The sequence below is a fragment of the Pomacea canaliculata genome, linkage group LG5 (genome assembly GCF_003073045.1).
Source record: "Pomacea canaliculata isolate SZHN2017 linkage group LG5, ASM307304v1, whole genome shotgun sequence".
Classification (NCBI taxonomy): domain Eukaryota; kingdom Metazoa; phylum Mollusca; class Gastropoda; order Architaenioglossa; family Ampullariidae; genus Pomacea; species Pomacea canaliculata.
Window position 1 is genome coordinate 7,603,318 of NC_037594.1, and position 21,751 is coordinate 7,625,068.

A 21,751-nucleotide genomic window follows, 5' to 3' on the forward strand; every position below is an offset into this window, starting at 1 on the left:
AAGAGGGGAATTTTTATACTTTTGTATAGCAAAATATTACATGCATATACTATATCATAAAATGAGGACGTGCATGTGCAGCTACAGAATGCATTCTATAACTGTAAAATGAATTGTATAGCTACAGTAACAAATTTATATTTTTAAAAAAATCCCCTCTTGCCGCCCCGTCCTTGCGTTAGCTTTAACAATTAAGATTGAAATTCTACTCAAAGTCGGAGTTGGGGTAGGGGTGGGAATGGGTGGGTGAGGAGTGCATGGGACATGGTCATGCGTCGTTAACTGTTTTCATTCAGCTCGACAAGTACCCCGAGCTCCGGGTCGAATCATGCAGTCTCTCCTGCAGTAGGATATATTTAAGCCATCGCGAGTTTTACATATATAGTTGCTGTTTGGACTCCACCCGCCATTCAGTTTGAGGAAGACAGCGGGCGCAATAAAAGCCTCGTAGCTAGGGTGAGTTATCTTTTAAGCAATTGTTCAAAACTCTTTTTTGTTTTTAATCACCTATAAGTAGCTGTTGTAAAGCATGGTATGGGGTTCAAAGGTCACCGCCCGGGTGTGGCCTTAACCTTGGCAAAGCACGTTCGGGTGAAAGCGCGCGGCGGTAAGATCGACTCCAAAGTCATTTGATTCTTTTTTTCACTGCGTTTCTTTTTGCAGCAAAGATAATGTTACTTTGGTGTATACTGTGACTATATGTGTCACTGAACAAACGCCCGAGAGCCGAGGTAAGAGCAAGACTTTTTACACAGACACACTCCTGACAGCAGTCACAGTCACACATGCGCTGCATGGGTCAAGTGAATATACATATGTACTATAAATTGTACACACACGTGCAGGGCAAAACAAACACCAACCTGTACATTGTACACCAGCCTGTACATTTGCATCGCAAAGTGAACATTAACCTGAACATCGTAATGAACACTAAACGTTCACGAAAAGCACCTTATAATTTGTCAGAAAATTGAAAAATCGAGCAGTCGACTTATAAACAATTACAGATAGGCATTTAATCTGAGAACAATTTTTCTTGTCAGCTGGTTGGGTTAGTTTGTATGGCTTAGTTCTAGTGAATGTACTTTATTTTTAAACATATTTATTGTATTTCCGCTTAATCGAATGAAAAAGCGAATGTCACCACGAGAGGGAGAATCGGGAGTCTTTGGTTCGTAATTCAGCTCCGACATTCCGCTTCTCTGAATGTGCCACATGTTTATAGGGAAGACTGTCGGTGGTTTCGTTTTCTCCAGATACTTCAGTTTCCTCCACTGTGTGTGTGTGAGAGAGAGTCATAATTTGGCGTGACACGATTTTAGAGACACAATGATGGTGAATGAATTTGTAAGACGCATTTGATATTTATTGGCATTTACTGAATGTGTGTTTGTCCGACTTTACAGAGCGCCATCAGCACACCCTCGTTTGTGAAGCAGGAGCTCTATAAATATTTCTTTTTGTTATAACTTGTCATGCCCTACAAAAGAAAACTTTAAGGACGATGGGGTGCTGCGCTGACCAGCTAACCAGTGTCAAATAACATTTAGCTAAAAACTGTAAAATAGCTCTGTCTTTAGTTGATTACGATCGAACTCGTGCTGAGTTGTTGTTTTTTTGGGTTTTTTTTAAGAGAAGTACCTTCTGACATAAATTCCAACAACTGACTTTATTTATGGACCGATGCTACCCTCGTCACAGAAGGTTGTGGAGAGAATTAACTTGTGACCACACTGAGTAAACTGCAGTTTAGCATCGGGTGTCGTTATCTGAAACAATCACGATGGATTGGAGATGCTTATTTGACTTTTTGATTAGAGAGAAAAAAAAAGCATAACCTTTTTTATTTCTTCACGAGTGAGCGAGAGAACATTGTAAACGTCTGCATATGACAGTCACACCCCACATCACTGACCATCAAAACAATAAAACAAGAACAACATAAGTCATACTCAATGTAGAGCACTATATACAGGTATTTAAATATACATGTATAGTCGGCTGTAACACTGCACCACTTACCGTTTATGGGTCGTGTTACGATCAGCAATTACTTTGTCAGTCAAGGACCATGAACATTCGTGAGACGCCAGGTAAGGTTTTGGGTTTGTATTAGTCAAACCTTTATGTCATTTGCCCCACAAAAAAGGAAAACACGGGTATCTGAAAACTAAAGAAATACACAATAGAAGCATTAGTGGTTTTTGCATGTCGGCTAAACAGTTGAAACTATGACGCTATAAAAGCGTAACAGTCCGAAAAAAACTGACTGTTCACTTTCGAGCTTATCATTTCTATCCAAATAAAATAAAATGAAATCGAGCCCACTCTTTATCTCTGCTGCCAACGTGCACAAATCGCCGCCATTTTCCCGTAAAAGATATAAATGTTGTCTGTTGGCAGGGTGAAGGTGAGCTGAGCTTTCGCAGGGAACTGAAACAGCAGCCATCGATACAACCTGACGGGAAATGGAGAAGCAAGCTAGGAAGCCATTTCTGGTGGGGAGGAGGCCAGCGAAACGAATCATGTCTTGCAAAACTCTAGCAGCCACGTCGATCTTTCCAGGATCGAGGCCTTCGAAAACACCATACAAAATTCTCACGGAGGACAAAAGATGCTTGGATCTCGTCCGAGAACAGCTGGTTAAACGTTGTAGCCGACTTTCTGTTCGGACCATCATAGTACAAACCTGCCGTTTCTGCTCATGTTGAAAAACTATCGCCTGAAGCGCGACCTTCTGAATGACCTCATAGCCGGAGTGACCTCAGGCATCATGATGATACCTCAGGGCATGGCTTTCGCCTTGCTGGCTTCCCTGCCGCCAATCACGGGCCTCTACGTCTGCTTGTTCGCGTCTCTCACGTATTTTCTGCTGGGCACTTCGCATCACGTGTCCTGGGGTCCTATCGCTGTCCTCAGCATCATGATCGGCTCTGTCCTTGACACCTTCGAGTCCCGAGCGTTCCCGAAAAGCGAGACCCCTCCAGCACTTTGTCTCTCAGCGTGGAGGAGAACACTACGGTCTCCTCGTCGTCAGCGACTGTCTTCGCGTCATCGTCGGACGTTTTTCAGATGTTCACCAACTCGAGCGAATTTTCTTCGCTGCTCGAGAACGTGACTGAGACAGATCGCCCTGGGCAGCTGGAGTCAGCATGGAGGAGAAGCTGGGCGTGGCGTGTTCAGTGACCCTGGTGGGCGGGCTGGCGCTGGCAGTGCTGGCTAAGCTGGGGCTGGGCAAGGTGGCCACGTTCTTCTCCAACTCCCTCATCACCGGCTTCACCGTGGGAGCGTCCATCCACGTGTGCACCAGCCAGGTCCGGACTCTCCTGGGTCTGCGGGTGCCTCGTTACAACGGCTCCTTCAAAGTCATCCGCACGTGGGTCGCCGTGTTGTCCAACATCCACCGAACCAACCCCGCAACACTCATCGTCTCCGTCATCAGCATCCTCGCCGTCTACCTCGTCAAAAAGTTCGTCAACGAGCGCTACAAGGCGAGGCTGAAAGTGCCCATTCCTATCGATCTGCTGCTGGTGGTGGGTGCCACAGTAGTCTCGTATTTCGCCGGCCTGCACGTGAACTACGGAGTAAGCGTGGTCAAGGACGTTCCCACGGGGGTGCCGATACCACGCATACCGGAAGTGACGCACGGACTGGAGTTCGTTACCGACGCCGTGGCGATTATGGTGGTGTGCTACGCCCAAAGTGTGGCCATGGCGAAGATCTTGGCACTGAAAAATAACTATAAGGTGAGCCGAACTTGTGTAAAACGCATTCATAAAGTATTAAATTTTTTTTTAAATTATTGTTTAATCATTTAGACAGATGTAGATGGAAGAGTGAAGAGTACACCAATGACCGGTGGCAGAAAACATACACTCATACAAAACACTCACACACAGCCGCAGCATCACTGCAGCCACCTCATCCCTAGTCGGCTAGACCTCACGACCTGCCATCCCTACATCTCACCTGTTGAGATTATAGCGTGTGACGTGCATGGCATTTCAGCACCTTTGTTGGGCAGGTGGATGCAGACCAGGAGATGTTCGCTTGCGGGGTCGTCAACATTGTGTCTTCCGTGTTTTCTGGGTTCGTGGCCGCCGGCTCCATGTCCCGCAGCCTGGTACAGGAGGGAGCTGGGGGACGCACTCAAGTCGCCTCCCTCGTCGCCGCAGCGCTGGTGTTCGTGGTCATCATGGTCCTCGGCCCTTACCTGTATCACCTGCCAGGTTGCGTCCTTTCGGCCATTATCGTGGTCAGCTTGCGAGCCATGATCTTAAAGGTGAGACCACTAGTGGACAATGATCGTCTAACAGTACCTGTCTGTTGATGTAGCGATCTGTTTCTTCCAATATACTTCTGTACAAGTTCAAATAGTAAACTCTGCATACATTTTCTAATCCTTATTCGCAATTTTTAATTTTTGCTTTTCCGTAACACGAACTTTCTAATTTTTAATTTCTGTAACTTGCATTTTTTAATTTTTGTTTGCATTGGTAGATGCTAGGTGAGCACTTGTGCGTATTAACTCGAATACTGTGCTGGTAGGCACAATTATTTTTAATAGCCCAATAATATTTCCCAAGGATGCATGCCACTGTTGTGCCACACAATGTTTTTATTTACGTGTATTTACTAAGGGTTGTAAACAGTTCAGCACAATTGCCGTGAAAACAAATGGAGTCTTATTCCCACATCATTTGCAACTCCACTAGCAACAACATCTGTTTCGTTGTTCTACTTGAAATAATGAACACCAGTTCTGCAATCTCTGACCTCTATCTATATAGGTCAACACTGAAGGAGAAAAGAATGTCATGACATAAGCTTCACGCATGTGTTCCTCTGTTCAACAGAACTGTATGATTTATCAACTGAGAATTACCCGATATAACTTTCTTTTTCAGTTTTTTTTTTGCTCTTGTCTCTCACAATTAATGTGAAGTAAAAACTAAGGCAATGCACACTTCGTCAGCATGTGAATAAACAACCTTGATTCAGCAAAACAAACAAACAAATAAAAAGTAGCAGACTGAATAAAAAATTACACAGTCTCATCGGGAGGCACCAGCAAACAGAAACGAGGTCCAACATCACTCACTAAAATACTAAAAAAAATAAATGTCCGACCCGCTTGACTACTGAGAGCTGCTATCAGTGGTAGGAAAGTCTTCATTGTCCGACCAACTTATCATTCTTATGTCTGACATTGTTAGGTTGTCGATTATTTCAATTTGACGACTATGACAAGCCCGGGCCTGTCCGACATTAAGCAATAACAGTAAGTTAGTTGTGGTCGAGTGCACGGGAGATAAAGGAGATAGCCCTCGCGGGGGTGGATGATGCACAGTTCACATACAATCTAAGGATGGTGTCACCTCGATCAAAGAGGCGGCGCGCTCGCAACCGCGTTTACTCCAAAGCCACCTCCAGGTGGAAGCCACTTACCTACTAAACCAACTGGGAACAGAAAACAAAGTCCTTGCAGCCCTGGTATAACCCTGAAATACTTTATCATTGTTTTAAAGATCTGATTCATGGGAAAATCAGAAAAATATGGTTTATGATAAAGATCGCTCAGCGCATTACCTATACAGTAATCACAATACAAACGTAGAAACTAAAGTGAATCAAAAAATGTACAGCCGATCCTGTAAACATGTACCGAATGCAGAGAAAGAACAGTGCCCGGGACGAGATCTGAACGCATGACAGCAAATCCTCGCTGTTTTGACCTCAAGTGCTTTACGCTCCGTTAGTGTTCTGACAAAGGGACTAACATGATTTAAACCGTAATGTAACCTTTGTTTCACTTCTGATCTTTTGTTGGGAAACATCCACGAAAAAGCTTTTCTCTTTTCTCTGTCGCAGATCCTCACTGTCCGAAGCCTTTGGAGAAAATCGCCTGTGGACGCGGTTGTATGGTGTGTCACCTGCGTCGCCGTGGTGGTCCTTGATGTGGACATTGGGCTCCTGGTTGGGGTCGTTGTCTCCGTGGTTTTGGTCCTCGTCCGCTCTCAGGTGCACATTGTTGACGTAGTCGAAGAAATCCGGGTGGGCGTCTCAAGGGTGTGGCGGCCGAAGGGGCAGTACCGCACGCAACAAGACATGGCAGGAACGAGGGTCGCCAAGATCAATGGCCCACTGTTCTTCGCAAACGCGGAGATGGTGATTAACTCCATCTTCGAGAAAACTGGAGTGAACCCCATCAATATGAAGCAAGAAGGCGAACTGGTAGTCGAAGAGATAGTCGACCAAAATGGCGGAACCGAGCTCAGCGTCGTGTTCTCGTCACAATCACGTGAAGACGTAGAGTCGAGGTCAGAGGACACACCCGCTGACGTGGACAAAGTGCAAGAAGTTCAGGCTGACAGGCCTACGCCGGACGAACTTTCCCTTAAGAAAAGCATGCTGCCCGTCAGAAAACTCATTCTAGACATGTCCGGAGTGACTTTCGTAGACGAGATGGGTGTAGAAGCATTGAACCTTCTTATTGCTGAATACGACTCTGTGGGAATCGATGTGTACATCGCTGCCGTGCCGACAAGATGCCTGGGGCAGTTGAAATCAGCCGGGTTTGTGTCGAAGCATCGAGATATTATCTTCGTCACCACTGAAGCCGTGTTTGAACACCTCTCATAAATGCAGCCCACTGCCGCGTTCAGTTTGAAGTGTCCAGAGGTTGTACCTATGAAGCGAGGGTGAGTCGTGCAATAAAAAACAAACAACAGCGTTATTGCATTACACAGAATAGGACTTGATGGTAGCCACTGGTGAACAGATGCACATCTTTTATTTGGAGAATGTAGGTTTCACAAGAAAATGTGGTAAGTAGAGAATGGTTCTAAGAAAAGAGTCATGCACTTGCTTCGTCAAATATTTTGGTAGTTTGAGCAGAGCAAGATTTCACATTGGATAAATTGACCCACACATTTTCCCATTGTTGATGTAATAAAATGAGAAAACTAGCTTCAATTGGGACCCGTCAATGTTAATTGATTCACTGTGTCTAGGGAAACGCAGCAATTATAAGTGTAAGACAGTGTCTATCCTATTTCGTCTGCAGCCTTTACGTTTACCTCATAGATTAGGTATCTTTTTATCTCTAGTTGGAGACATTTCCAAAAGACTATGTTACCAATGAAGGTCTATGAAACGGCGCCGATAGATTTTTAAAAATTTGGTTATCTTAAAACAGTCCTTATATACATATACACACAGAGAAATAAAATAATTTTCAAAAAGTCTGTGTGTAGCGCCCCTACAAGAATGTTAAGATCTCATCTCAGTCACACTCAGCCTTCTCAGCATTTTTTCCTACCTCTTTAATTCTGTCATAAACTTTAACATTTGCTGCAGTTAGGTAAAGCTCGCGTGCCCATTTAATAATTGCTATTTTGGCAGGACAGAATTCTTTGTAATTCTTTTTGAGAGGGACATGAAGGAGAATAATAATACATCAGTTTGTGTTGATGTTTGCTTTAATTTACATAATTAACCTGCGCTTTATCTTGATCATTAAAGTGCCACTGTCAAATCCATGTTTCATGTCTGTTATTGCATGAAGACTGCTGATTGTTCCTCTCTCTTACTAGAACTCTTGTCTTAAAAGTCTGCATACAAGACAGTGTGGATGTATGCAGACAAGATTGTGTGCAATTTTCAATTAGGACACATTTGATTTGTCCATTTTCCTTCCTTTCATATTTGTTCTTGGCCAAGAACTCTGATATGCATGAAAGTGATCTGATGTCTGGCCATGTATGGATTTATTAAGAGTTAAGAGCCACATTTTAACCAAAGCAATATTTAATAACACCACAATCTGTTCAATGACTGGTTTAATTTTAGTTAGTTAAAATAATTATTTAAATTATACACTTAATTCTCTCAATATTCAGGCACTGCTTCATGCTGTGCATCCATCTTTCACAAAAATACACAATAAATAAATCCAAATGCACTTAACAAAGCACATCCTTAAAGTTCTTAAACAGTAGCAAAATCATATTCTATCTTTAAATTAAAATCATTACGTGAAATCTATGATGTGGATAGAAATTGGATCATACTCATGTAAGCAAATAAGTAATTACCACATAACTCAGAAATAATGTCTGGATATTGTGAATAAAATATAGAGCTTGGTGAGTTAAAAATTTGCTTTAAGTGCTTTGCTTACAATAAAGTTATGTAATGGTGAGCAACATTATAGCTGATTTTTAAGGAAATTTAGTAATTACAAAATGTCTCAATCTTTTTAAAATTTCTTGAAGCAGAATTTAACCTGTAAACTTTCATATCCTGATGCTATGGCTGTTAATATTTTAACCAACTTCTATTTATGGACTTTTTTCTTTCCCATATTGTCAGCTTTGTGCACGGACATTCACTCTTTTACATACACTCTCTCTCAAGCACAAAGAGACTTAAAATCTATTTATATAAAACATGAGATGTAAACAACGACTGTACAAATAAACATACACTAATGCAATGCCTCATAACCTGATATAAAAATGCTTGACCAACTATTTCTAACAGGACTTAAGACAATTTTGAGAGTAATACTGTTAAAAGAATGGTCGGAAAGAATGATTCCTGTCTTTGCAGAACACACTCTAATGGTGAAATGTCTCTGTGGTAATCAAGGAAAATTTGTAAAGGGACCTTTTATGGGCAGGCAAGTGGCAGGGCATCGATAATGGCAATATGTATAAAATAATGTCTGATGTTGGTGTTTAGCACAGACTGCTGATGACATGCTAAACTTATAACTGGAAAGTCTATAATAAAGAAGAATTTTCCTTTGCACCTTGTCGTAGTTACATTTAGTTAGTTACTTTCAAAAGAAGATTCATCATTGAAAATTGGATTTATAGTAAAGTCTTATGTCCTGCACCAGCTCTAACAACTGCTTTAATCTATTGACACACTTTCCCTCCTCCTTGGCCAGATGCAAACTCTTGTTATACAATGATTTAAGAGTCCTTGTCTCATCTGTACACTCTTTCAACCTGCCAACAAAAGTCAAGATTATTTGATGTTTGAGAGATGCCAACAAATATGCAATATGCATCAAATCTTAACCCCTAAATTACAACCAAACAGTTTCTATAAGCAAAGAATACAGTTTTCCCTTTGATCCATACCTTATGACTAACTTCTTACAAAATCATTCAAGCCCTTCATGAACATCCTTCCATGAAATGAGTATTTCCTGGAATAAACCTTCTGAAAATAAGACTTACTTTTTCTTACTGCTGCAGCTCCATTGAAGCCACCACAAAAGAATAGTCTGGATGCTACTCAGCAAGTAGGCTGCTAGCTTGAGGTACTTGTCTTTCTTTTCCCCCACTTCTGACTCAGCACTTGTGAAATCTTTGCCTTGCAGATATTTATTGACAGCTTCAGACAAATTCTTCAAAGGGGCCTCAAATTCAGTGACTGAGATCAGCAGTTTCTCCAGCATTTTTTCTTTCTTGACACCAGCAGTTTTATCCTGGCCTACCCAAAAACAAAAAATAAATAAATTTTATGAACACAGTCATAAATTTCCCACTTAATCATCTTTTAATAAACATCTTTGAAAATGTAATGATACTCGTAACCGTGGCCTGGATTAAGCTCTCTTATAGCAGTGGTCACTTTTGATTTCCTCTTTGGTTGAACTGAGCTGTCTGAAATCTTGTCTTATAAACTATTAATAAATCCTTCAGATCATATGTTGGAGACCAGTTTCAAAGGAGCAACAATGTAAAACAGACATAAAGTTATCAAAAATCATAATTGAATTGTCTTCATCTGCCCATTCTATGCAAGGTATAACCATGGACGTGCATAGGTGGATTGCCGTCTGTCCGCCAAGACCAACGTTTAGCCTCTTTCGAAGTTCTCCGCTGTTAGTCCTGGCAAGCTGTAACAAAGAATGTGACTAAACCGGAAGCTTTGTCGTCTCATGCCTTGTTTTAGTAGTTAATCTGAAATGTGAATAAACTGGAAGCTTTGTCGTCTCATGCCTCGTTTTAGCAGTTAACTGGTAAAAATCGTCTGCCAGCAGTCCTGTAATACAAGTTCATGGTATAACATTTCTAACACATTAAAACTACAGAATAAAAAAAAAAAGGGAAAAAACTTACTTTGAAAGATGCTAGTGTGTAGACACAATCTCTCTGTCATGCATTCCAGCATCTCATAGGCCCATTCTGGAGATGTTGCAAACAAACTGATCGCACGCTTGTAACTGTTTTCAGCCCATGACTCAAAGTGTTTTCTCTTCACCTCTTGTTTCTTATAAGGAAAAGAAAGAATGTCTTAGAAAAAAGCCTTGTCTCACTACCAGAATACTTTCTTATATATTAGTGAATGTCTAAGCACACACATGCTCACAGATGATAAACACATCATGTCGGGTAAGCACCATCCTTCTAAATATATTAGTACCATTGCAATTAACTCAAGGAGCTTTATCATTTCTTGATAGCCAATTTTCTGTCTCATTTACAGAGTTCATACTGTAACATTAAAACTGTAGTTACATTAAATTATTCTGATACCAGAACAATTCTTCTGTTGCTTTTTGGAAACTGAACAACACATCCAACCAAAGCATAGAAAAACAAACTGCAAATGCTAAAGACCAAAATGGCTCTCACTTTCTGATAAATAATCTTCTTCCAGCCCTCTCCAAATCAAAAAAATTCTTGACTGGGGACCAGACACAATGATGAATATAAATGCACTTTCTACTTAACCTGACTTACCTCATCTTGAAAGCATTTGAAGTGCTGAGAGGCTATCCGTCTCTCTAAGGTTGCAATACGGTATGGACATAAAATTTTGTTCTCTGAATCTACTGTTATCTGGTTGCATAATTTGATGGACCGACTTAACAGATCTATCACTTCTCGAGCGATCTGTGAAGACAAGACAAATATCTTGCTAAACTTTATTGATATTTAACTATGCATACCAAAAGTCACAAAAATGTTTTCAGTAAAGAACTTCTAATGACTCTTCAAAACACAGCAAATTCTAGTATGAAAAAATATGCAAGATTCAATGCAAATGTGAAATTAGAATTACTGTCAAGATTCAATGCAAATGTAAAACTAGAATTACTGTCACGATGTTTGAAAGGCCAAGTCATCAGGAGTTGAGCTTTACCTCTTGTATGTTTGTTGTGGCTATTGGTGGAAAGTCCTGCAGCAGAATGCCCATGTGTGCATAACATGTTGAATAGTCCCACAAAACGGTGTTGCGAAAATCTCCATGTTTAGTGGTGGAACCCAAACATTTCAGTGCATTTTCAAAGCACAAGCATGCCTGGCAGGAAGAAAACAAGTTATTCCCCTTTAAAAGCTGTTTGAAGTGTGCAGTTTTTATTCAACATCTAAGTGTCACTGGATGGATAATGCAGATGGCTGTATAAAAACGTATGTTTCTGAAAAGAATATCAATTAAAGGTATAGTAAAGGCTGTGAGGGCAGTGATAAGGTTGTGGCATGCTGTTTGTCATCATCGAGGGAGAGGAAGTGTCGATCATTGTTACGATTTTAACTCAAGTGATTGGTGGTGTGTTGTTAGTTGGATTAGTGATATATATTTGTGATAACAATCAAGATGGCTATGAGCAACGTCCAACATTATCATTACATAAGCTCACACTGGGATCGAGTTGACGTCATCAGAGGACGAGACTTCGTTGAATCAAATGAAAGAGTCCCATTTAATTTCTCTTATAAAATATAACATCCTATAAAACAATTAACTTTTTCCGCATGAACAGACACGAAAATAGACTAGATTCAAACTGATCCTACTCTTTATGAGATTCTAAGCAGTTTTACTTTGCCTTTAAAATACCTTTAATTAAAAAATACAAGAGGATCACATCTAATCAAACAATCTAAGAGCAAGCTTATGAATTAACATATTGTACAAAATATTGTGCGTTGCTTGATTTTTATGCAGATTTATAGACTTCAGAAATGTACAACAAAGAAACATTATAATGATGACAACAGTGATCTGACATAAAAGTTTCACACAGAAGATGCTGAAGTGGGGAACTGAAGGGACAGAAGTGGAAGTATTAAGGTTGTTGCAATGAATGTATTTTGAGTAACGAGAACCAGATTTCTCAAGGGAAATGCATTATAATGTCTCCACTCACTGCTTTTAAATGATGGCGCATTTCTGAGGTGAACTGCCCACCACAGCTCTCCATCTCACAAGTGTGCGCCTGAGCTGCTAGGCGGTGCAGTCTGGCCAGGTTACACTGAACTACTGCTTCATTTTTGGCATCGCTTATGTCATGGAACCCCTCCACACCCCGCTCAAAAAAATACTTGCTTTGTGACCAAACTTCCTTCATTGTTTCAAAATTCATTTCTGCAACATTAAAAATCTATGTGACTAATTAAAGCATGCTGCAACAGTTACAGCTGTTAATGGGATGCATTATATCATTAGCATAGTGCCTATATGTATATTTGTATGCCTGCATTTGTATGTAAGCCTATACAATACCACCATCCCTTCGTGTTAACAAAGCAATGTAAACCATTAAAAAGTAATTCACATTAAGTCAATTATTTAAATTTGCAAACAATGATCTCACCTTTCCTAAGCAGTAATTCAGCACGAGCCATTGCAAGTTTGCCGAGCTCATTGTAAGAGCTGCCCATTTTTTTGGCGACATCCATCAGCATTGATCTGTGTTTAGTTTGCTCTGAGTGTGCCAAGATGGTGATGCGCTCTAAGCATTTCACACTGTCTTGCAGGTTTTCCACTTGATTTGTCGTCCACTTAGACACCCATGCCATCTCTAAGCATGCAAGACACAAAAAAAACCCACCCCCAACAATCAAAAAAACAAGCAAACAAACAAAAACTAAACAAAGTCCAAGATGACAATGATACATTTGACTGGTGACGGTAGTGATGACAGCATGTACATTCATCAAAATTATGACTAAGATATATTTGATTACTAAATGGTCTATTTATGAACCTGAAAATTTGTTACACAAAAACTCAGGCATGCAAAGGGCTTCCACCATATATATTAAGGGCAAAAAATCATACCAGGCACTGGGACGACACTTTGGGCTCGATCCAGAATATATGTGTCATCCTCATTCATGTCATCATAGCCTCGCTGGTGCTCATCCAAACCTCTTGAACTAATTCCAAGAAAATAGCGAGATTCTGCTGCAGTCAGGAAAAGCAGCATCAGTAGTTCTTTGTTCTCCTTCTCCTTGCTGGGAATTAGGCGAGCCATGGATTCTGCAAAATGATGATTACATTTCACCGTCTCAACTGCATTAAACTTGGTGCTAATTTTCTTTGTCATCTCTTGCTGAGAACTTAGAACAGCACAAAAATCATCTTCTAAAAGCTGGAATCCCCTGGTCCAATAGCTGTACTTCTTCCAAATTAATTATTCTCAAAAGTAAAATAAACATATTGTTGTAACATGTTTGCATGTTATAGCTTAGAGAGTCACACTTTGTGGCTCTTTAAGCTATAACAAAACATGTTACAACAAATTCAGCTGATTAATAAACTGCAAAATAATAAATTTATAATAATTAATAAATTCTGCAAAAATTCAGCTGATTAATAAACTGCTTATATTTTATTAAACAGTTTGGTTTAGGACAAGCTGTAATGTTCATACCAAAACAATGGATGGCATAACGAACATGTTTGAGTGAGCAACCATACTGCTGGTTAGCCAGGAATTCTGCAGCTAATACATAGTTTGCCATACAAGCTTTCCTTAGTAGAAGTGCTTTGGACAGCTGATGCCAGCTTCCCCTGAAAGAGGTTTGTGTGGATAGCTGCCACAGGGATTCATCACGAAAATTGCCTCCCTTATGGATGGGTTCATATTTCAAAGGGATGGCCTTGCTAGAGTCACATGTTTGCTGCTCTTCCACAAAGCTGCTGCTTGGTCGCTTTTTATTCAAAATCTGCAAATCCCGCTCCAGACAGACCAAGCCCTGTGAAGGTGTCAAAAATGTTCCATTACAATAAACAAAACACACAGTACTACTAAACCACTGTGTTAAAATGGAAATAGGTGCTGTTAAATGTGTCAGCACAAATTCATAATAAGTGTTTAACTGCAATAAATACAAACTTCCTACATAGCCATCAATGTTATCAGCATCATCATCATGAAAGATTAAAACAGTAACTTAATTTATTTCCAATTGTGGATATAACCTCATCATTAGATTAGGCAAAACAACAACAATAATAATAAATTAAACAATAATACACTGGTCATAAAGGTGGAGGTGTTAGCAGGTGTGAGCTGTAAATCTCAACCATGAGCAAAACAAAGTGCATCTCACTATTCTAAGAACTGCTCACCTTTCGTACATACTGCAATCCAATTTTACATCTTTCATCAGGTGTACCATTAATGCCCTCCAGTTGCACACGCTTTCGGCGTTTGCTTTCACAGAAGTCACGTTGAAACAGTGACTTGATTTCCACTAACATTTCTGCCTTATCTTCTGTCTCAGATTCATCATCAGACTCTGAACTCTAGACCACACATTTTACAATTTTGTGAATTTGACATTACAATGATTTCCTGTGAAGACTTTAACAATCATTCATGCTTGTATACATGCATCTAATGACTATCAAATTTATTTCTAGATGCAACTCAATGTTACTGCATTTGCTCTCCTCCCTGTACACACATCTCAATGATTAAGAAAAGGTGCAAGTCTAATTCTCAGCTACAAGGAACAGTGTACTGCACAATGCTTTTCTTACTGACACATAATGGAAAAAATAAAATGATGAAACACAATACCTCTTCAATGGAGTCTTCTGTAGTCTCTTCTACAACCCACTTGTTCTGGATACAACTGTCAGGTACATAAAGGTCAGAAAGCAGGTAATTCGATGAAGTACAGACCTGAAACAGAAGCAGGATTGATATTCAAATTTTGTCACCAAAATAGACAAAACAAAACAGAAAACAATGACAAAGGTACTAAATTAGTCATTACAATGACCCATGATTATATTTAACATAAATTTTATTTAAAGAAATATGCTTCTAGGGAAAGTGCTGATTCATGTGCTGTGCACATGCATACAGGTTATGTATATTTGAGCAAGTTAACAAAAGACAAAGAGAGAGAAGGGAATAAATTTGTAAAAGATGCCACAATGTTTCGTCTGTCATATACACAGTCCGTTACTGGCTGAAATGTTATAAGGCACATGACTGGACACTATGATGCTGGCACCATAACAAAAATCACTTAAGAAAGCATTCTCAGAATGTATTTCCATTGCACATGACTGTAGAACTAAGTCTGCACCCTAAATGAAGACATCAGTGGAAGAACATTTTATATTGAAGAATGTCTCTGTTTACCTGCCCATGTTTGTTTTCATCCAGAAGTCTTAAGGAGTTCTGCAACAATGCCTTGATTTCTGCAATCTTGAAGCGGTCACTAGTCTGGCGCATTCGGCGAGCCACACGATAAAGAAGCATGCCAACAGGCATTGTAAATGGTGTGGTGCCCTCTTGTGGCACACTGCCTTCACACAGCTCAGTCAGGTCATACAACTTGACTACTCCTGACTTCTTGCCTGCAGCACACAAGAAGAAGTAACTTTTGACAATCTTCTGGGTTTTTTTCCGAACAAACAAGCTCAAAGTATTGAAGACAAGTCATTTTAAAGAAGGGAATAATATGCACATTTTTCAAACATTATTTTACTCTTTCTTGGTGACCTAACTTATTCTGAAGTGAACGAGAAAGCTTGTTTCAGTTACAGCTACAGTAAACGTAACTGAAGGCAACTAATTTTCAGCTATTTGCATACTATCTTTACAGAGCTAGTTTCTTTCCTAAAAAGAAGGCCTTGCATTTACTTAAAAAGCAAAGATAGTGCATACTCATCTTCATATTGCACTTTTGCGATTAAAATAAACCTTTAAAACATAAGCCTTTTTATAAAACCAAACCACCGCAGGAGACTAACTATCTTTATACCAAATCTCCACCTTTGTACAGCCAGTATGTGTGACCCTCCTTTGTAGCACTGTTACGAAGAAATGCAAGAATGTTGCAAGCAATGTCTTTCACAAGTTGAGGGTCGAATTTTGACCCTTCTAGTTTGGGGATGTCTTCAGTTTTGATCAGTTCATATTTCTGAAATAAAGCACAACCTCAGAAATTGTTGATGGAAACAACTTTGGAGAAAATCTTACATTTATTGGATGCATGTAGTTATTAAAAAAAATCATGACCTTCTTCTCCGTCTGTAATCATAACAGCAGACTGCAAAATTTCACAGATATCCGCAACAATTTTGTAAAGAAAAGGCCACGATTTACCCGACCCGGTAAATGTACAACAGCAGATAAATAACAAGTGAGATGAAATCTGTCTACTCTCGAAACATAAAAAGGCCTCACCTTAACAAAACCATTGTCATGGTAACACATAGCTACCTCTGGAACATTACACATAAGGTTGTCCAACCAGTAGTCTAGCCCTGTCACCACATTGATTGGCTGTGCTGCATCTCTGCAACAAATAAAAATGTTTGCTAGAACTATGTGACAGTGTTTGGTTGACACTTTGCTGTTATCTGCACTTCATTAATGTCAACTACTTTATCATTTTTTTTCAATCTGTTCTCTGGTCAACACTGTTGTCCATAGTTTATTTTTTACTCCCACTTGTCAATCCAGCCAGCATGTATACCAAGATCTCCCGTGCTTAACACTTGCTTGAGTGCATGATGGCCAAATGAGTAGTATTCTGACATTTAATATTCCTTCAAAATCTCAATGAAGTAACATAAAACTTATGTAAATGGTCTGCACATGAAGTCTCATCATTTTGTATAAAATTTTAGCAATCCATCACAAGAGATATACAAATATACAGGACTTTCAACTATAATTTTTACATGTAAATTTAATGATATAAAAATCAAATTTTCATAGAATGTTTGCAAATTTAATTTTATATTACTTATATATTATATATATATTTTTTTTATTATGTTAAAATGTCTTAAATACAGTACTGAACCTTAATCGAAGACTGACACATGGATGATCACCCACACTGAAAATGGGTAAGTCGGTACCAATCAGCATTCGGATATCCTCAAATGTCCAGAGAGCCTGCCTGTTGAACTCCTGACGGCCAAGCTGCAATATGATCATTAGATCTAACAACAAAAGTGTGAAAAAACTTGCTGTTTGGACATCCAGAGAAAACAGGAAAAGGTGGGTGGATGAGCAATTGTCATGGGAGAACACGCATGGATGTAACGTCTGATGATGACTGCATTTTTGTTAAAAATTTTTTGTAATGACATCCTTGAAGGGCTTTAAAAGTATCAATTTAGGAGATTAGGGCTGAAGCCATGAGCCAGTGTTTTTGACGTCTAGTGTTCATTTTCAGGTTTTCTTCATAAGCTGACAAAACTTAACTTGTGAAGCGCTGAACAGACATGTTAAAGCAGCTTATTCTATTCACCTGAAAACCTGTTAAAGTGAGTCTGTATATTTTTGTAAGTTTGCTTTCAGATTATTGTTTTGCTTTTATGTCATGTGATGCAAATTAAACATATTTTGTTGAGTAACATCATAAATTTGCAGCTAAATAAATTTTTATATATTAAGGACATTTTTTATTGTGTCCAAGTTTGTTGGAGCTCTGGATCTGATGAAGAGGGGTTCAATGCAAGAGAGACCATAACTGCTGCAGACATTTTGTATGCACATTATGGTATGATTTAAATGTACTTATATGTATGTATGAGCGATATATCTTAATCCTTATTCCTTAGATCAGATTTTGTAAGTACTTTATCTTGTCCACAACCAATTGTAGAGAATGAATGTGACGAAAGGCAAAATATCCAAAACAAAATCAACAGCTGAAACAAATCTGATACCCCAATTGCTTGATAAAACATTACCACAGTGCCAGTGATAGTAACCAGCAACAAAAGCAACAAAATCATCTTATAAAGCAACAAAAGTGGCCTTGTCAACGATACTCAAAAAATGTTAAAAATTACTTATATAGATTATATAGATATATTTGTCACTTAAAGTAACGTAAGAGTTAGCATTCTCTGATAATTATACCCATTATCCAAAACCAAAACATTATAACTTGATAATACATGGTATTCCAATATTCCAAAAACATTTCCTGATGTAACAACACTCTACACTGGTAAAAAACAAAATTTACAAAGTTTTCACAGCACAAAAGGTAATGCTTATTGCACTAACTCCATCAACCAAGATCCAGGTGTGAAATAAGATGATAATGGGCTAGAATGAAAAGGCTGACATGAAAAACACTAATCAAACAAGAAACAAACCGTGTCTATGCTAGGTGCATGGTCTGCAACAAAGTGCTGTAGCTGATTACTTGGCGTTGGAGAAACTTGATGCGTTCTGTCCACATGAGAGAGCTCTAGTTCTTGGCTGCTGCTGCCTGTTACACTTAAAAAAAGAAGCCCAAAATAAAGAAAGGACATATTTTTTAAAAAATCACCATTTTAATTTTAAATGCGATAAAATAGCTTTTAAATTTTAATTCAGTCTGAAAGTACAGTTGTCAACAAAACATGCTTTTAATGAAAATATTTATTCTGAAAACCTTACGTTCAATTGGTGTATGAAAAAGTAAGCAATTAATACTGTGAAAAATGGTGTTCATTTGTTTTTACTTTGCATTCTGAACAGAGAATAAGTTTACGTACCTATGGTATAGAAACTTAGAATACATAATGCGGTTTTGCATCACATCTTGGTTCTTGGTTTTACGTGGTACACAGTTCTGAAAATGAAATGCAGATTCATTTAATAATTCAACAAGCATTCCATAAAATTTTCATAGACACATAATTAGTTTATTGAATCAAAGTATTTTAAACACCCTTCTACATAATCCAACACAGAAGCTCTCATAGCTACTACATTTTAACCACAATTCATGTAAGTTTGTAGCTGAAAAGAATGCTAGTGTATATATACGGGAAAAAATAAATAGGATAAATGCAGAATACCATTTCTTCTTCATTTTTTAAAATTGTGTCTTTAAAAAACTGCCGCATCCAAGACCAGTTTTCCTGCAAATAACACAAAAGTAATTGTACGCTACTAGGTAATGGTTTTCTTTTGCATTGACTACAACATTCACTGAACTTGAGAAGCTTGTAGTTTGTCTATACTATATGTCTACTCCTTCATTTTGACCTAAATACACCAAACTAGGTAGATTAATAGGCATAGCAATATTTTTATACTATTTTAATGCTGGATGTTTATTTGCTATAAATAGAAAGGAAATAGAAATGTTGAAAGAATCCCTCCAAGCTCCTAAAAGATGCATAATTATTCAAAATAATTCAGACAATTTGACAAAATGTAATACATTCCATTGATGAATAATTCTTTTTTAATATACATAGTTTGTATAATCAAGCTAAATAACTGGAGGAAGTTGTCATTACCACTTAATTATATGAAAATAAAACATGAATGGCTTATGGGAAGAAAAGATAAATAACAGTTTATGGTTTACTTACTGACTCATTACGAAGCAAATGCTTGTGGATATCAAAATCATCCAGCAGCAGGGTGCGTCCCACACGATGCACCATGATGCTGATGTGGGATGTTGAGAGAAATGGCATCTTCAACAGCTTTTTAATATTCTGTCATGCAGAGTATTTAAAATAGCCCTCAACCATATGCTACACATCTTATATATTTATATAAAAATGTATGACATTTACATTAAATAGTAACAAAAAGTAGACAGGACTTCAAAAATTCGCTGTCAGTTTGAGCAACTAATCTTTGCATTAATTACTTGCTTCTGGAATCAAGACTTGCTTAAAGCTTATCATGTAGCTAAAGTGACAAACTGTTTTATAATAAATTAACAGACAGACGTTCTAAGAATACAGCTGCAGCATAAAAACTTACCTCCCATTGCTAACACCAACACTAACAGTATATTGTCAACATAAAATGTATCTTACATCTAGTCTAACTGATTGAATGATATTGAATTTACATAAACCAGATTGACATATTGTATCGTAATAACTTAGATCAACACAACTTTGTAACTTAACTTCAGTACAGCTATTATTTGACTACTTACTTCTGCATCTGAGACAACATCCACTTCACCAGCATAGTCTGGGTAGGAGTTGGCCATCATAAAACTGGTTAACATAAAAGATCAAAGACAATTTTTACTTTTCCTGCAACATCATTTTTAAGTTATGCTGCTTTTATTCCTCACCACAATAATAATCTGACATAAAAATGAAGATGATATCTATCAAAGAAATTTAAAAAAATTAAATATTCTTCTGTTAGACATGATTCCTTAGAATGGAATGACCCCACCCATTCTGAATTAAAAAAAAATACATTATTATTTTATTCAACTGCAAAATGGGAGATAAATTTTAAAACCTCTCAGGAACTCTCCTGGGGCCTACCTTCCTTTCTCCCTCAAAACTTAAACATTCCTTAGGACTCTTACTCACTAGCAGTTGCTTTCTGCACTATTTCCCCACCTTTTTCTGCAAGCCCTCAGTTCTTCAACACAGAAAATATAGTCTTAGTTTGTTCTTCTCCCCCTTATATTAAAAAAAGTAGAATAGATCTGCATAAGCATATTTGAAAGCTAATGGGAAGGTTCTTTTTAATGAGATAATGTTAGTCTATGTCACTGTTATGATAGTTTTAAAGCACCTGGAAAATTCTGAACGCTCTCGCTGCCAAGTCAGGTCTCTGAGGTGCTGCTCCACAGATGATTGGCTCCGTAGCCAATTGGCTGGTGTATCATTAATATTGGTGTTGAGACTCAGTTTGCAAAACTGAACAGGAAAACGAGTGGCTGACCATTCAACAACTGCAGTGGACTTGACTATCTCCTTTTTTGGTGATAGGGCTACCTGGTTCTCTGCTGGCAATACTTCAGAATTCATGATTTATCTGTAAATAACAACATGCAGAAGTTTTTTTAAAGCTATAAGGCAGACAACGTGCTGAAAGCCACTAGGATTTTGCACAGAAGTAGTACGTGCTTTTAGTTTCAAGATCATTGACTAAGTAATACCTCAATTTAAATCGACAGGGGAAAAAAAAAAAAAAAAAAAGCAGCGCCATCGCAATTGTACGTGATGGTTCCTCCCACAGTACCGCCAGAAATTTCCACATAAACTTTCGCTTAATCAGACTTTGTCGGGCCCAAAAACTAAGACCATTTGAATCATACTGCATGTGAACCATTAAAGGTAATATATATTTTTTTAATACGCCTTCTTGCTTCAAAGATTAATTTTGAGCAACGGCAGACCACTTAAAATTTTGTGTCGCATTTATTAAACATGTATTTTGAGATATGTTACTGCTGCAGTAACCTCAATAACTAGTTAATCCCAATAAAAATGGTTCTAATAGGTAAGCCTCGCACTTCTTTGTTACCGACGTTGTTTTACACAATCAATTACAAGTAATAATTATAATACAATACTGATCACTCTATAGTTTGAAAAAAACTTATAGAAGCCGATCTTAACACAATAAGTATTTCAAAACGAAGTACAAACTACTTTACCAGAAATATTTTAGCTTTCCAAACAACAGATGACAAACTCGCAGTACATAAACAACTCTCAGGGGAAGCTACTCTGGCAAACA

General features: G+C 38.4%; 2 protein-coding genes across 2 annotated transcripts; one reads left to right on the plus strand and one right to left on the minus strand.

The window, feature by feature from the left end:
- The first annotated feature begins 3,011 nt into the window (after positions 1-3,011).
- LOC112565208 (pendrin-like) lies at positions 3,012-6,731 on the plus strand. Its single transcript, XM_025240537.1, has 3 exons — positions 3,012-3,749; positions 4,028-4,285; positions 5,875-6,731. The coding sequence occupies exons 1-3, from the start codon at positions 3,156-3,158 to the stop codon at positions 6,643-6,645; spliced, it is 1,623 nt and encodes a 540-aa protein (XP_025096322.1). The 5' UTR covers positions 3,012-3,155; the 3' UTR covers positions 6,646-6,731.
- A 1,096-nt stretch (positions 6,732-7,827) lies between these two features.
- On the minus strand, positions 7,828-21,749 carry LOC112564599 (erythroid differentiation-related factor 1-like). Its single transcript, XM_025239526.1, has 22 exons — positions 21,669-21,749; positions 20,801-21,043; positions 20,199-20,262; positions 19,615-19,743; positions 19,093-19,155; positions 18,787-18,863; positions 18,403-18,526; positions 17,091-17,212; positions 16,466-16,577; positions 16,052-16,199; positions 15,416-15,633; positions 14,843-14,947; positions 14,389-14,565; positions 13,688-14,012; positions 13,093-13,293; positions 12,626-12,832; positions 12,179-12,396; positions 11,170-11,328; positions 10,767-10,919; positions 10,143-10,293; positions 9,255-9,510; positions 7,828-9,020 (listed from the first exon to the last, which is right to left on the minus strand). The coding sequence occupies exons 2-22, from the start codon at positions 21,034-21,036 to the stop codon at positions 8,864-8,866; spliced, it is 3,402 nt and encodes a 1,133-aa protein (XP_025095311.1). The 5' UTR covers positions 21,037-21,043; positions 21,669-21,749; the 3' UTR covers positions 7,828-8,863.
- Between the last annotated feature and the right edge of the window lie 2 nt (positions 21,750-21,751).

Coding starts and splice junctions, on each gene's coding strand:
- LOC112565208 (XM_025240537.1), top strand. CDS start 3,156: ATGGAGGAGAAGCTGGGCGTGGCGTGTTCAGTGACCCTGGTGGGCGGG. Junction 3,750..4,027: donor CACTGAAAAATAACTATAAG/GTGAGCCGAACT, acceptor TTTGTTGGGCAG/GTGGATGCAGACCAGGAGAT. Junction 4,286..5,874: donor TGCGAGCCATGATCTTAAAG/GTGAGACCACTA, acceptor TCTCTGTCGCAG/ATCCTCACTGTCCGAAGCCT.
- LOC112564599 (XM_025239526.1), bottom strand. CDS start 21,036: ATGAATTCTGAAGTATTGCCAGCAGAGAACCAGGTAGCCCTATCACCA. Junction 17,213..18,402: donor ATGCACCTAGCATAGACACG/GTTTGTTTCTTG, acceptor ATCATATTGCAG/CTTGGCCGTCAGGAGTTCAA. Junction 14,013..14,388: donor GATTGCAGTATGTACGAAAG/GTGAGCAGTTCT, acceptor ACACCTTCACAG/GGCTTGGTCTGTCTGGAGCG.